The following is a 17466-nucleotide window of genomic DNA, read 5'->3' as shown; positions in this document are numbered from 1 at the left end:
AAACTGATGAAAGAGGTCTTCAACAATGCTATCAAATGGCTCTTACTCAGCAATAACCTACTCACTGATACTCAATTCAGGTTCTGCCAGGGTCAAATAACACCTGACATCACTACAACCATAGCCCTGGATAAAAGAGCTGAATTCAAGAAATGAGGTGAGAATGACTGCCCTTAACATCAGAGCAGCTTGTGATCAAGTGTGACAGTAGGGAGTCCTAGCAAAACTGGAGTCAGTGGGAATTGGGGGAAAATTCTCTACTGGTTGGAGTTATACTCAGCACAAAGGAAGTTGATTGTGGTTGCTGGACATTAATCATCTCAGATATCACTGCAGGAATTCTTCAGGGTTGTTTCTCAGGCCCAACCATCACCTGCAAAATCCCCTCCAAATACACATCATCCTGACTTGGGAATGTATCTCCGTTCCTTCACTGTTTCCGAGTCAAAGTCCTGGAACTGCCTCACAGCACTGTGGGTGTACCTACACCTCATGGGCTGCACAATTCAAGATGACAGCTCACCACCACCTTCTCTAGGGCAATTAGGGATGGGCAATAAATGCTGACCTAGCCAATGATGCCCATATCCTGTGAAAGAATTTAAAAAATGACCTTGCCATTCCATCCCTTTTTTAAACACTATAGCTGAACTGGTGTTCAGCAGCAGGAAGGTTCACCACCCTCCCACTTCCACTTACATCTGTGCTATTTAAAGGGATCATCAACAATCTGCATCTTAATTCGTTGCTGATTAACTTGGTTCTGTCTGAATTTGTAGAAATACTTGATGGTTTGCAAAGTTGGTTAAAGTTGGTGAAGTCTGCATGGTGCAGTGTTGCATGCGTAGTAGGTATTGATTGTGATTACAAGGGTTCTGCTCAGACCATTTACACCAGGTCATGTGTGGTAGAGTTGAAATCCACTTGGGTTGCAGCAAGAGAAGGTTATGGAGCAGAGGCATAAATAAGAGAGCAACCTGCTCTCAGAGGACAGAAGACCAGCTGGAGCAGTGCTCTGATCTAGAATTTTCCTCAGACCATTTCTGTTACTACCACCTAAGCCAGGAGCAGTGTGAGTGCCATTTGCACTTAGAATTTAGAACTTAGAATCCCTACAGTACAGAAAGAGGCCATTTGACCCATTGAGTCTGCACCGACCACAATCCCACCCAGACCCTACCCCCATATCCCTACATATTTACCCACAAATCCCTCCAACCTATATACCTCAGGACACTAAGGGCAATTTCAGCATAGCCAATCAACCTAACGCACACATTCTTGGAAGGTGGGAGGAAACTGGAGCACCTGGAGGAAACCCACGCAGACATGGGGAGAATGTGCAAACTCCACACAGACAGTGACCCAAGCTGGGAATCAAACTCAGGACCCTGGAGCTGTGAAGCAGCAGTGCTAACCACTGTGCTACTGTGCGGTGACTAGAATGGTGCTCACAGATGTTTGCCACCTCCTGCTACCAGAACAGCAACCTCAGAGCAGGTGCTGCCAGTGGCTATGACAATGAATATGGCAGTCTGAATTTCTTCACATTGAGATCCTTCCAGACTCGCATAGATGATGGCTACAAGATCTCCCAGTTCACTGTCCATTGCTGCATCAGAAATGACAGACATTCTTCAGACTAGCAATCCTTTCATGCCTGCATAGCAAGTATATTTTCCTGGCATTGAGCTCCAACATAGTGCTGCAGTGGCTCCAGCAGGATTGTGGAAAGGCTGCTGACTTTCAGTGAGGAAGTCTGTAGATAGTCTTGCAGGATGTCTTTAAGAAACTGTGGGTCTCGAATTCCCAACTTTGAATGGCAACACCATGACATGAGCAGCAGGCTGACTGAGAGATAACTGGCAGAATCGCAGTGGTGAATGGATGAATGCTATTTTCCTGAGAACGGACAACAGGTTCATGTTCCACGTAGCCACTGCCCTTCCATCCCAGGGCATGCTTTAGCAATTCTAGTAATCCATTGGCAGACAGATTGCTCGATTGGTGTGAGATGCTGAAAACCCCTCTCAGCACTGGTATCCATAACCGTGATGACAGCAATCTGCATTTCCGTGGCATCAAGCTGAAATCTCATGATTTCAGCTGAGCTTCCACTGCAGCACCCAGGCATTGAGTGATTTCTGTCTGTGCTGAAATTGAAGCTTAAGACATCAGCCATTGGACATTGTATCATGGTTGGGTCTTTAAGTATTCTCAATGAGATTTCAACCACTTTCCCACATCCCCTGAAAGAAGGGGTTTTGATTTATGGGGCACTGGCAATGGTACAGAAAGAACTGTCCCATTAGCATTCACTTAACCTGGGTTGGGAACAATGTTATACAAATTGTATAACTAGGGCTGTGGATAGAGCTTCAGACAAACAGAGGGGGTTGGATTTGGGTGAAGGAAAATTTAGAAATCCAAAGCAAAATGTTGAGGTAATAGAACAGTATACTGCTGTAGGTAAATGCAGACAGTGTGGGACAGAAAGGGGCAGAGAGTGGCATGGGAATGGAAATTCCTGCACAAAGTTAATGACCTTTGGCTGCCTCTCCAGATTTGCCAAGCCACCTGGTGACTCCACACCCGCAGTGACTCCACACCCGTAATGATTCCCACCCACAGTGAGTCCCACCACAGGCTGGACTGGAAAATCCCAGCCATTAACAAAAATTGTGCTTCAGCAGACAAGATCTATGCAGGGATTAGAATTAAACAAATGAAATTAATGACACTTTATCGGAATATGTGATGGATCTGAAATAAGATGGATGGACTGGTGGCACCAATAGAGATACATGATTTAGATCTAATTGAGATATATTGGCTGGAATTCTCCGTCCATTCATACCGGCAGGATTCTCCAGTCCCAGTGACAGTGCTCTCCACCCTCATTTCCCATTGCCATGGGGTGGCATCAGTGGGACCAGAGACTCCCACTACTAGTAAACAAAGCACCACCTCCCACTGGCCTGAAACACACGGGAGGAGGCCGGAGAATCTCACCTGTTTACTCGATGATTAAGGTTGGGAAATAAATCTTGAAGGGTACAACAAACAAAATGACAAAGCCAGGGGAAGCCCTGATAATAAGGGATGATATAAGGACATCAGTAAGAAGGATCTTGGCTCAGAAGATTGTGAAGTTGAAGGCAGGCTGACGATTAGAAATAGGAGTCATAAAATGCTGATGGAAGTAGTTCATAGGACCCATTCAATGATCATAATGTTGGACAGACCATTAAACAGGAAATTATTGGAGTGTGTAATGATGGCAATGTAATAATTGTGTAGACTTTAATCTTCATGTAGACTGGACCGATCAAATTGGCAAGGATAAAAGGATAAAAAGGAAGAGAGTAGGTCCCTTAGAAACAGAAACAGGAGCAATTATTATGGGGAGGGGGGAGTTGATAGAAACATTGAACAATCACAACAGAAAAGAGCAAGTTGAGTACTATAAATAGAGAGTAACCTAGATACTAACAGCAATGAAGAAATTATGTTAATGAGACCACATCTGGAATATTCTGTCTGTTAACCAAATTGTCAAGAGATTTTAGTTGAGCTGCCCACAAATAGATTTTAAAATTGGGGAGCGCTAGCAAGCTGTAATGTTTTAAATCACACCCTGGATTGTTTTCCTTGCCATATAAAATGGAAGATCAGGCAATCCAGCATATTGAATCTTGATTTTGGGATCTGAATAGTTGGCATCTAGAACAGGTAAAACAATCTGGGGATTGTTACAATCCTAATAATTTCAATCTGCCCTAACAGGTCAGCCATCAATCCAGATCACTTTTGATACTTTTAATGATACTGGTGTAATTTGCTCCATATCTTCTATCAATCGATGGTGGGACAAGAATAGTGAGAAATTCAATGTCCCAGCTGGGCCATTTAAAGGCACTATACGTCTTAATACGGTTAGCGATCTGTCCATCTATTTCCATTGCTTAGGTTTATCAACATTAACTTTGTAACCCAAGTAATTGCCGAACTTTTAAATACATAAAAGTATGGATGTTGTAGAATCTGATAGTTATAGCAGGATGATGTCAACATATAACAACAATTTGTACTCTTTTTCTCCAGCTGCAACATCTTTATGTCCACATTGCCTCTCACCATCTGTGCTCAGGGTTCTATACGCATAACAAGCAGAAGTGGGGGGGAGACAGAGAATAACCTTGTTTTGCCCCCTCTGGCCCAAAGGCTTCAGAAATATGACCATTCACGCAAACAAAGACCCATGGATTTGAATAGAGGATCTGGACCCATCTCACAAAACTGGGCCAAATTCCAGCTGATCTAAAGTCTGAAATAGGTACACTCATGACACTTGGTCAAACGCTCTTTCAGCGTCTAAAGATCATGGCCTCAACTCCACTACTACTTAGAGTATGAGTCATGACACTAAGGAACAGAGCAGCACCCCATTATAAATCCAGTTTGCTCTGGGTACATAATCTCAGTTATTATCCTGTTTATTCTATGGGCCAGCATTGAGGTTACAATTTTCCAATCACAATTGAGTAACAATATGGGGCAATATGATCCACACTACTCTCCTTATGAACGACCATTTTGACTACATCTCTCCATGAAGGAACCAATGACCCAGTTTCTAATGAGTGTCGATAGGCATGCTGAAGTAAAGGTGTAAAAATGTCTTTAGAGGTCTTAGAAAATTTGTTTATGTAGCTATCAGGGCCAGAGCTTTTATTATTTTTAAGTACACCTATTGTTCCATCAATTTCCAAATGTGTGATAGATTTATACAGTTTCTTAACACTATTTTCTGACAATCTCATCATGTCGATGTTTTGCAGAAAGTTGTTAACTTTTCCCTTATCCCTACATAGGAATCTTGTACAATTTCCTAAAGAAGTCCACAAAAGCTCTGGTTTGGTCAGAAAGTGAAGGGATATCTGTGAGTTAAGTTTTGGAACAATGTTAGATGATTGCTGTTTTCTTAATTAAAATGCCAACAAACCACACACCCTGTTACCATGTTTATAATGGACAGGAGTTTCTAGCTACGTGAGCCCCAAGCCCCGAAAATCCTGTCCAAGCTCAGTGGACCTTTAAATGGTCTACCAAATTTTCTGCCTCACCTGCGACGGTTCCTGCGATAGGCAGGATGGGAAATCTTCAGCCAATATCTCTGTTTTGTAAATCATGAACACCCTTCAACTTGTTCTGACAGCAAACTATCTGGAGCTCTGAGAACCTATGTGAGGGAGACGATCAAAGCTGATGGGTGCTGCTTTTCATGTTGCACTTCTCAATTTTGAATTTCCTGTTCTAATTCAATCCACCTTAATTCATTTTTCTTCCTTTCGGCACCAGCAAAAGAAAAGAAAAGCTTTTTAAGTATGCTTTTGCACAGTCTTGTAAAGTCAGGGGTGAAATTTCCAGTGCTGCATTGAGTTCTAAATAGAGTTGTAGTTCTTCTTTGCAGATTCAACACATTCTTTATCATTTAAGATAATTTTTTGACCAATATCTCTGCTTTGCAAATCATAAACATCCTTCATATTGTTCTGACAGCAAACTATCTGGAGCTCTGCAAGCCTTTGTGAGGGAAGCCATCAAAGCTGATGGCTGCTGTTTTTCAATTTTGAATTTCCTGTTCTAATTCAATCCATTTTAATTCATTTTTATTCCCACTGGTACAAGCAAATGATGCAGCCTCTTAAATAGGTCTTTGTGCAATCTTGTAAGGTCAGGGGTGAGGTATTCTGTGCTGCATTGAGTTCTTGATTGAATTGTAATTCTTTCCTCACAGATTCAACAAATTCTTTATCATTTAAGAGAGATGTACTCAAATGCCACCTCTTTGAGTTAGATTTTTGTCCCAGATCCCAAGTCACATAGTCCCATGATCAGTGAGAATTATTCATAGGATATCACTGTCAATTATTCTGTGAGCCTCTGCCTCATTTGTAAAGTAATAGTCAATGCAGAGTATGAACAGTGCCTGTTGGAGTAAAATGTAACGTCTCTGCTACTCGGATCCACGTGCTGCCATATATCTACTAGCCCAGCTTCTGTAACATGACTTCTCAATGATTTGCTCATCTTGGAGTGGGGGTGTGATGATGCGGAGAGCCTGTCTGCCATTGGGGACATATCACAATTAAAATCCCCACCTGATAAGAGCAATCCTGAATTTTTATCTAAGATAAGGTTGAAGATCTTTTTAATAAATTGTGGAGCTTCAAGTTTTTAGGTGTCCAACAACCTGTCGTGGTCCTCCCATGCCGACAGTATAGCTAAGAAAGCCAAACAATGCCTCTACTTTCTCAGAAGACTAAGGAAATTTGGCATGTCAGCTATGACTCTTACCAACTTTTACAAATCCACCATAGAAAGCATTCTGGCTGGTTGTATCACAGCTTGATATGGCTCCTGCTCTGCCCAAGACTGCAAGAAGCTACAAAAGGTTGTGAATGTAGTCCAATCCCCATCACGCAAACCAGCCTCCTATCCATTGATTCTGTCTACACTTCCCACTGCCTTGGCATAGCAGCCAGCATAATTAAGGACTCCACGCACCCAAGACATTCTCTCTTCCACCTTCTTCCATCGGGAAAAAGACACAAAAGTCTGAGGTCATGTACCAACCGACTCAAGAACAGCTTTTCCCTGCTGCCATCAGATTTTTGAATGGACCAACTCATATTAAGTTGATTTTTCTCTACACCCTAGCTATGACTATAACACTACATTCTACACTGTCTTGTTTCCTTCTGTATAAACAGTTTGCTCTGTCTGTATAACGCTCAAGAAACAATGCTTTTCACTGTATGCTAATACATGTGACAGTAATAAATCGAATCAAATCAAAATTCAGACCATATATATTTAACAATGAAACTTCTGTCCAATTTACTGTTCCATTAATCAATATGAACCTGCCTTCATTGTCCTTGTATTGTGAGTGGATACAGAAATTCACCGATCTGTGGAATAAAGTTGTTACAGCGCTTTTACTCCCTGATAAATGAGAGGAAAAGAATACTGGTTTGCCCAAGATCTACCCAGTTTTCGAAGTTCTACATCTGACAAATATGTTTTTTGTAAAAATGCAATTTTGCAGCTTTCAACCAACAGAGGGGGTGGGATTTACGGTCTTGCTCGTCCTGAAACCATAAAATCACATCCGAGGGCAGCGGACGTTTCCATGGTCCGCCCCCTCGCTCACTCTGATTCCCATGGTGGGCAGGATGGTAAAATTCCAGCCAGTATCTTTTCTTCTCTTACCAGGGTTATGCCACCCTTTCACATTGTAGCTCATTACCTTCCATGCATCCATATTGATCCATATTCAATTGACATGACAGGTGTATCCAGCTTGACAAAAAGCCTAATATCCAAGACAGCACTGAGAGGGAGAGGAGGGAGGAGAAAAAGAAAGAAAAGGTCTTATTTGTACAGTGGCTTTAACATTATCCCCTTGAGTGCACTGTGAGGCATAAACTATGTGCACAAAAGGTTTGCCTGCAAATTGGATTCATTTCCAAATGGGCTAGGCCAAAAACCAAATTTTTTAAACCAACAAAAGCGAGGCTTAGCATCTCATTATCCAACTGGTTAAATAAGTAATGATGTATAATAACAAGGAATCTCTGGAACAAACTTCCCAACCCTCGGGCCTTCAGCTGCATTGGTGACAGGGCAGCCAAGTGAACTCTCCGGTTCAAACAAGCATAGCTATCCACGCTTTACTACAGTTAGCTAAGACCGCTCCAATTCCCCCCATCCCTCCCTCATCCAACCGTTCCCACCTTCCCCCATTAAAGAACTGGCTAAAAGCTTTACAAACATTTCTGAATAAACAAAACAGTGTATATAATAAAAAAAAAATTCTCAGCCACCTGTAATTTCCCTAAAGGACAGTATCACATCAGCTAGATAACATTACACTGGATTACCTGAGCTGCAGATATCAAGCTAGCCGTAATTGAGTTTTAGTTAACTAACCCAGTCTGTTAGTAATGTACAAGTTAAAGAGTCTGCAGTTTAAACAGTTTCATTTCGTTCCCACTAGTTTTAAGGCTGAGATAGTCAGACTTTTGACCTCCCAGGGTCTCAAGGGATATGGGGAGCGGGTGTAAAGTTGGAGATGAAGCCCACGATCAACCATTGTCATATTGAATGGCAGAGCAAGCTCGATCGGCCAAATGGTCTACTCCTGCTCCTATTCCTTGTTTTCAATGTGATAGAATGTGCCCTGATAATGTTCACTTTTTTTTCCATTTAAAAGGAAAAGTCTCTGAATTATAATTTGCTGTGTTTAAATGTGTTGCAGAGCCAAAAGATGATTTGGTGTATCAGTTTATAACTCCCTGGATTGGTAAGTTGTGTAATTCTTACTTTCTGCAATATTACCTTTTTTTATATTTAACTAAGGGATGAGAGTGTCACTGGCAAGGCCAACATTTACCCATCTCTAATTTCCCTTGAGAAGATGGTGAAGAGTTGTCTTTTTAAGCCGCTGCAGTTCATATGGTTGAGGATCAACCACAAAGAGAGTTCCAGGTTTCTGACCCAGTGACAGTGAAGGAAAGATGACACACTTCCAAGTCAAGGTGATGTATAATTTGTAGGGAAATTTGCAGGTGGTGATGTTCCTGTGCACCTACTGCCCTTGTTTATTCAAGTAGTAGGGATCGTAGGTTGGAAAGGTACAGTCGAAGAACCATTGGCAAGTTGCTGCAGTGCATCTTGTAGAACAGGTCAGAGTCCAGAAATTTGGTAATAATTAACTCATCCCCTAACTCCACAAAGCCTGTGCACTATCTAGTAGGCACAAGTCAGGAGTGTGATAGAAAACAATCCACTTGTCTGGATGATTGCAACTCCTACAAAATTCTAGATGCTCAACACCATCTAGCATAAAACAACCTGACTGATCGACAACCCTATCCACCACCTTAAATATTTAACCCCTTCACTGTCTTGCATGATGGCAGCAGTGTGTGCTGTTTGTAAGATGCACTGCAACAATCTCCTAGGCTTCTTTGACAGCATTTAGTAAACCCTCAACTTCTACCACCAAGTAGAAGAAAGATAACAAGCATGGGAACACCAACATAGTCACAGAGGTTTATAGCATGGAAACAGACACTTCATCCCAAATTGCCCATGCTGCCCAGATTTTACCACTAAGCTAATCCCAATCGCCTGCATTTAGCCCATATCCCTCTATACCAGTCTTACCCAAGTAACTGTCTAATTGCCTTTTATAAGACTACTAGCACACATATCACCCTGACTTGGCAATAAATCCCCTCTGTTGCTGGGTCAAAAAGCTGGAAACCCTTTCTAGTAGCATTGTGGGAGCATATTATACACCAAATGGACTTCAGCAATTCAATCAGGCAATTCATCAACACTCTCTGAAGATTAATTTGGGTTAGCGATAAATATTGACTTTGCAGCAATGTTCATGTTCCAAAAACAATTTTTTAAAACTGAATTGTAATTGATTTACACGTTACTCCCAATTACTGACCTTGATTCCTATCATTTGATCTGTTTTACCCAAAAATGTCTCAAACTCAAGTCTTGAAAATTTTGATTGACCCCACCTTATGGACTAGTGAGTTGCAGATTTCTATTACCTTTTGTGCTTATATATTGAAAAGGATGCTTCTTTATCTCACTCATAAATGGCCTAGCTCTGACTTTGTTCAATATTTCCAAACAGAAGAGATAATTTTTCTGTCTCCTTCCTCTTGGATCTCTGTATCGTTTTAGGCAAATCAGTTAAGTCATCCACCAAACTTACAAACGTTGATGGATACAAACCTAGCTTATGCAACCTGTTCCCAGAATTTGCTCTTTTAATGCATAGAATCCCTACAGTGCAGAAGGAGGACATTTGGCCCATTGATTCTGCACTGACCACACAATCCCACCCAGGCCCTATTCCCATAACCCCACGTATTTACCCTGCTAACGCCCCTGACACTAGGGTCAATTTAGCATGGCAATCAACCTCAGCTGCACATTTTTGGACTGTGGAAGGAAACCAGGGCACCCGGAGGAAACCATGCCGACAAGAGAAGAATGTGCAAACTCCACACAGAGGTTGGAATTGAACCCGAGTCCCTGGCACTGTGAGGCAATAGTGCTGTGCACTATGCCACCATGCCACCTCAGCGTTTTTCCATGAATTTGCATTGTCGATCTTCAAAGGTCAAAATGTTTCCTGAGTTAGGAACATAAAAGTGTACACACTGCTTCAAATAGGATTTGATCAACACTCTGCACGACTTAGGCATCACTTTCTCACTTTTGACTGATTTTGATAACATTGCACTAGCTTTCAGTCATAGATGTACACGGGCATCCAAAACTCTTTATGCCTCCAAAGCAAAGTTCCTCACCATCAAGAATTCTTTTGGATTTGTCTTAGATCCAAAGAAAATGGCATTATATTCCTCACTTTGCATCTATCTGTCGTTAGTTTGTCCATCATTTAATCTTTGTCCACTCACTTAGTCTTAGAACTTCCTGCTTTCTTGTTGAGGAGGAAATGTTCACCAAGCCTTCAGGAAAATTCTTTGCTCTTTGAATACAGTCACTGGATTTTTTTCAAGTGTAATTGAATCTGGTTTAATATTGGGTGCAATTCTCCCAATAAATTTCTAAGTGTGATCTCCAACAGGAACCACACTAGGTCAGTCAGTGGGATCCCAATCACAAGCCACCCACACTTAGACATTTCTTTGGAGGTTGGCATGATTTGAGCTCTTCAAGAGATGTGTAGGATCTAAAGACAATGGCAAGACTGGTTCCTCAGAGATTAGGGTGCCTTTTTTAAAGGATGCCCTGATCTCAGCAGCCCCCCCCCCCACCCCCACAGACATCGCGACTTCCCTGCAGACAAGGGGAACACCTGCAACCCTTGACCACAGAGGGGCAACCTTATCCCCTTCCCACGAACCGCATGCTTGCTGCTGGCATTGGGTCTTTGGGGCATTAGGCCACGCCTTTCCTCCTCCCCTCATTTTCGCTGGCATTGCAGCATTTGGTCCATGCCCTCTGCTTGCTGCTGGCATCAGGCTCTCCCCAAGTAAGCGACCGACTATGGGTTCAACGAAGGGCCCATTCCCTTCAGGCACCCTTTCCGGTCTGCCCCTGGGCAATTGCAACCTGATGTGGAGATGTCGGTGTTGGACTGGGGTAAACACAGTAAGAGGTCTCCCAATACCAGGTTAAAGTCTGACAGGTTTATTTGGTAGCAAAAGCTACTAGCTTTCAGTGCGCTGCTCCTTCATCAGATAAATGGGAGTTCTGTTCACAAACAAGGCATATAAAGACACAAACTCAATTTACAAACTAATGGTTGGAATGCGAGTCTTTACAGATAATCAAGTCTTGAAGGTACAGACAATATGAGTGGAGAAAGGGTTAAGCACAGATTAAAGAGATATGTGTTGTCTCCAGACAGGACAGTTAGTGAGATTTTGCAAGCCCAGCCAAATCGTGGGGGTAGAAAGTTGTACAGTAGAATACAGTACCACTGCAGGGAAATCCATTGTCAAGTTGTCAGACCACAAACTTCAACAAGATAAGATTGAAGTTCTCAGCTGAGGGCTCAAATTTCTGCCCCACCATCAAAATAGACCCCATCAGTTTCTCAGCAGACACAGAGGAATCCATCAGGTGAGTGAAGCTGCGGCAGTTCTTCCATAAACTCCAAGAGGCTAACAGTGAACACAATGAGACAGCCACTGACAGAGAGTTCTGCAGTGCAGCAACCAAAGAAGAAAGAGTCGAATTGGACTCCTCCAGAAGGCCATTGCCCTCGACTTGACATGTATGCCCAAGTCAGCCCCGAAAATCACCTAAGCACAATGCAATGCCATACACGCACTCAAGACCAACTGCAACATTGTCATCAAACCAGCAGACAAAGGAGGGGCCATCGTCACACGGAACAGAACGGCTTACTGCAAAGAAGTGTACTGACAACTGAACAACAAGGAACACTACAGACAGTTACCCGCAGATCTGACCAAAGAACACACCTGTCAACTCAACAGACTGATCAAGACCTTTGATCCGGACCTTCAGAGCACCCTCTGTGCTCTCATCCCACATATTCCCGTGTTGGAGATCTCTACTGCTTCCCAAAGGTACACACCGGGCCGTCCCATCGTATTGGGCAATGGGAGTCTGTGCGAGAACCTCTCCAACTACGTCGAGGGCATCCTGAAACCCATTGTACAAAGAACCCCCAGTTTTTGTCATGATTTCCCACAGAAACTCAGCACACATGGAGCATTTGAACCAGAGACACTTCTTGTCACAATGGATGTCTCGGTTCTCTACAGGAACATCCCCCACGACGATGACATTGCTGCAACTGTCTCAGTACTCAAAGCTGAGAACTGACAATCTCTAGATGCAACTTTACAACACATCTGCTTCATCCTGGACCACAGTGTCTTCCCCTTCAACAACCGGTTTTTCATCCAGACACACGGAACAGCCATGGGGATCAAATTCGCACCCCAATATGCCAACATCTTCATGCACAGGTTCGAACAAGACCTCTTCACCGCACAGGACCTTCAACTGATGTGATACACTACATACATTGTTGACATTTTCATCCTTTCAATTCATGGTGAACAATCACTGAAACAACCATATGATGACATCAACAAGTTCCATCTCACCATCAGACTCACCATGGACTACTCTCCAGAATTGGTTGCATTCTTGGACACACACATTTCTATCAAGGATGGTCACCTCAGCACCTCACTGTACCGCAAGACCACGGATAACCTCGTGATGTTCCACTTCTTCAGCTTCCACCCTAAATACATTGAAGAAGCCATTCACTATGGACAAGTCCTTCGTATACGCAGGATCTGTTCAGATGAGGAGGATCACAACAGACATCTCCAGACGCTGAAAGATACCCTCATAAGAACAGGATGTGATGCTCGACTCATCGATCGACAGTTCCGATGCGCCACAATGAAAAACCGCACCGACCTCCTCTGAAAACAAACACAGGACAAGGCGGACCGGGTATCCTTCATCGGAGGACTTCCCTGGAGTGGAGAAGCTATGACATCTTCTCCAGAGCCTTCATCATGTCATTGAAGATGAACATCTTGCCAAGGCCGACCCCACACCCCGACTTCTTGCCTTCAAACAACCGCACAACCTCAAACAGACCATTGTCCTCAGCAAACTACCCAGCCTTCAGGAGAACAGTGACCACAACACCACACAATCCTGCCACAGCAACCTCTGCAAGACATGCCAGATCATTGACATGGATGCCATCATCTCATATGAGAATACCATTGACCAGGTACACGGCACACACTCTTGCAACTCGGCCAAAGTTGTCTACCTGATAAGCTGCAGGAAAGGATGTCCTGAGGCATGGTACATTGTGGAGACCATGTAGACACTACAACAACGGATGAATGAAACCGCTCAACAATCACCTTGATGGATCCTGATCTGCTCTTGGTAGCAGATGCTTGTCCATGGGCATGCTGAGGTGAGTGCTGAACGGTACTCATCTCCTTGCTCTCCCATGGTGTCCATGGCACCTGACATCCACTTTTAGGAACCTGTAGTGAATGGCGTCCAGGTGACTTCCCACTGGTGGGGTGTGTGGGAACTGGATTCGATTTTGGTCTGGCTAATGAGTTTGAAGTCAAAGCAAATGAGTTCAGTTCAGGTTCTTATTACTTCTGGACCAGATCCTGATCATGTCAGTGGAACGGGACGGGAGCATTGGAAACTGTTTAATGTAAATCCTGTTTTAGACATCTTGCTAAATTCACTGGCCCAGCAGGACATACACCTGGGGCTAATGGAGAATTGACCCCATTATCTTTTATCAAATAAAAATCACCAATGACAATGCAACGCTCCCTTATTATTGTACTGAAGTGCCAGTCTAGTTTATTTGCTGAAGTGTTGGAATGGGACTCGGATTTAAGAAGCAATGTCACTCTCCAAATGAATTAGTAAAAATGGGGAATAGAAAACTGGTTAGAAATTACTGAATATCAGTTGGATATGAACAGGCATAAATCATGAAACACTAGATCCTCAGTTTAACATGGAACTAACCATTCATTCCATTGTAAGGTTATTAATATTTTACATGAATAATTTGACCTAAAGGATGAACATAATTTCCTTCCTCTAATGCTATAATCCACATCCTGAATTCCCAACTCAGTTTCATGTTTGCCTACTGATAACCTGCCTCCTGGGGAAAGAAAATTGAGGAGATGCACTTCCTTAGTGACAGAAAGTTATAATTCCTATTCAGAGAGGTGTTCTCATTTACTTGAAAGACAACCGACAGCCTCTCCTACGTAGCTACTCATGTTTGGATTAAAGCAGCATTGGCATGATTTGAGCATGCAGGATTGTTCTTGAGCCCAACACCCATGTTTTGAGTGACTGGGTAGAGATCTGAAGGAACAGTCCTGGTTGATTTATTCCCCTCCCTAGCAGACGCGTGCTGAGACAAAGTTGGTATCCGACAGTTGCCCAGCTTCAAGTCAGACTGGAAACGTTGTTATACCTATGAGTTTTTTTGTTTTTGCTGGTTAGTGCTATAACTTAATCATTTTGTCAGGATGGAGGTGATTTCTAAGTACAACATTTATCAAAACAATGTGGGCTTTTAGCCTGTGAAGCATGTCACAAAGGACGGGCACAAATATTATATGCTTTTCTCTGTTGACTGTTGTTTTGTAATTTTTCATGTCTATCACCAGCCATGGAAATCTCTCCCAAGTGTAATTCTAGATAGCAATTATTTACCACAATAGAGGCCATTATATCATACTAAATCCTGTTCTCACCTGACACCACTGCAGTTGGAAGGAGGCACCTTAGTATTTTTGTCTCTGTTTAATCGAAGCACATTGAATCCAATTGTTATGCCTGATCACCTACCTAACTGAAAATCAGCAATCTCTATTGAAACCAGACCACCCTCAATTCGATGAAGAGTACATTTGCTCATTGAGTCACTAAAAAATACCAGGATAAGGGGTTAATGATTTCACCTAACAAAATTGAGATACAGTAAGTTCTTGCTTTGAGGATCCCAATTTTCAGTCATTTCAATTGAACTTGTAGTTTTAATGGGTCAGTATTCATGTTTAGCATTGTGGCCTCGCATTGATTTTTTTTGTGTGCTCGTTATGACGTAGGGTTGTGTTACTGATTGGCATTATTTTGGAGCAAACCTCTGCTCCTCAACCTTCCCACTGACTGACCAACTAACTGGCAGATTTGTCCCCTGTCCAAACCTCCTTCAGGTTTATTTGGTAGCAAAAGCCACTAGCTTTCAGAATGCTTCTCCTTCCCTCTCGCCAATCCTCTCATTCCCAGCCCTCAAGCCTTAGTGCCTCTCTAGCTTGTGACTTACCTCCACAACCCTGCTATTTGAAGCTGCTCTCATTCCATAGGTTGCTTTCTGCCTCTCACTGTTCATTCCTCGAGCTATCACTCACACCAGTCTTTCCAGGAATGCAGTTACAATGTTATGCAAGGAATTACCGTACATGTTTAAAAATTGATCACGTTCAGGAGTGAATGTATTTATTTTTCAGGTGAGGGTTTACTGGTGAGTGCTGGCCAGAAATGGTTTCGCCACAGACGACTGCTAACACCTGGATTTCACTACGATGTTCTGAAGCCATACGTAAGACTGGTTGCAGATTCCACTCAAATCATGCTGGTATGTTCACCGGGGAAATCTTTAATTCATTGCTCTTTTCTGGTAGAAATTGTTATTAATTATTTTATGTTTTAATTTACCCGTAAGCACTTAGTAATTTCCATCAATGGTAAAGAGATCATTTTTGTACAGTAAACGATTATATCCCCTAATGCATATTTCCCATGTGTTTCTTTTTGCTTGCTGTATTAAACAGTAATGACATCTGGAAAAAAGGAATAGTGCTGTTGAAATGAGAGCTATTAATTTCAGTGAAGTACATCCTTCACAAAAGCTGCATTAATAACTTGCTGTGTTTTAAACCACTAGAAAACACGACTGAATGAATGTCGGTCTTACATTGGGAAAAGACAGATGATTAGGGCTAAATTGGATAATCCCTGGGAATGGGGGCAGGCATTGAGTTGTAGAATTGATTCATGTGCATAATATGAGCAGCATGCCAGGTTGTACATGGTTAAACATAGATCTCCTACATTCCCTCCCTGTCAACAGGCCACACCATGGCTTTATTCTTGTCAGGTGGCAAGAAGTGCAATCTAGCGAGGTAATTACCAAGAATACAATTATGGTGAAGATACAGCATCACTCAATTATATACACACAACCATTAGTTCAGATACTAACACCCTCTGTTATTTAGAGCAGCAGTCTCCAAATACCAATCCGGATGCGGCCCATTGCAGGCTGGATGTGGCCCACGGGCCATAGTTTGGAGACCCCTGATTTAGAGGACAGCTGAGGTGAGATCTGCATGTGGTGAGACACAGATAGGGGGCAAGGATTGAGGGTGTCAACTCTGTTGCAAAGAACTCAGATGAGGACTTCAATTGAAGAGGTGACAGAAACATGGTGATGAGTATAACAATGAAATACCAGGGGTATTGGAAACTTTTGCATCATATCAAGGATCTGCATCAACTTGGCAAAGAATTTTGTACAGTTTACAATCCATCCTTTCAGCACTGAAATGGTTATCAACTTCATTTTTCCAACTGAGGACCAAACCAAGATGTAGACTCAATTTTCATGTCAGATTGAGTAGTGAGAGTTGAGAAAGTTCCTGGTTCAATGTGCCTGCTTGGGGCAAAAGTACCCTCGCAAAGTAGAGCTGGACACAGGAGCTGCCAACTGTTGAGGCAGGCTGACTAAAAGGTCTGCCATGGTCCATTAGCCCTCATGCCTTCTACTACCTCCTGATCCACTCTCCATACCGTATCCATATAAACTGATGCCAGTCATGCCCCCACCCAACCCCAATGGCCCTGATACTCTCCAAGCCAATCTATGCTCCTCCACCTACTCACAATGACCCACCATACCTTCCACCTGTGCCCAATGGGTTCACATACTCTGCTTGTCAACCCAAACCCGTCCACCCACATCCAATGGCTCCTCTTTCCTCCATGCTAACCTGTGGCCCTCCACCCATTACACACTGCACCAAACCAATAAATGTTATAGTAACAAGTGCACATGTGAAAATGCTTTAAAAAAATTCATAACTTTTGTTTTTAAAACTGCTTGCTGCAAGTCACTAAAAGTCAAGCAACCAACCTTTAAAGCATCAATGGCAGAAATTCAAGCACCTGACACTTCTTCATCTTGAATAAATAAATATCGAGCCATAGATAAAATAAGAACTAAGAATAAAGTTGGCATTCAAGCAATTTTTTCCCTTTTGTGGAACTGTTTCAACA

The 17466-nt window shown here is 42.7% G+C and overlaps 1 protein-coding gene across 1 annotated transcript in view; it reads left to right on the top strand.

Moving 5' to 3' along the window:
* cyp4t8 (cytochrome P450, family 4, subfamily T, polypeptide 8) overlaps nt 1–17466 on the top strand; it is a 78094-nt gene that overhangs the window by 15704 nt on the left and 44924 nt on the right. Inside the window, exons 3-4 of the mRNA XM_080195560.1 lie at nt 8327–8371; nt 15639–15766. Of these exons, the coding sequence (XP_080051686.1) occupies nt 8327–8371; nt 15639–15766 (173 nt within the window). The remainder of the gene's footprint in view (nt 1–8326; nt 8372–15638; nt 15767–17466) is intronic.

Source organism: Carcharhinus amblyrhynchos, chromosome 9 (assembly GCF_965287045.1).
Source record: "Carcharhinus amblyrhynchos chromosome 9, sCarAmb.v2.hapA, whole genome shotgun sequence".
Classification (NCBI taxonomy): Eukaryota; Metazoa; Chordata; class Chondrichthyes; order Carcharhiniformes; family Carcharhinidae; genus Carcharhinus; species Carcharhinus amblyrhynchos.
The sequence above is the reverse complement of the archived record's forward strand: the minus strand, read 5'-3'. Positions and strand labels throughout refer to the sequence as shown.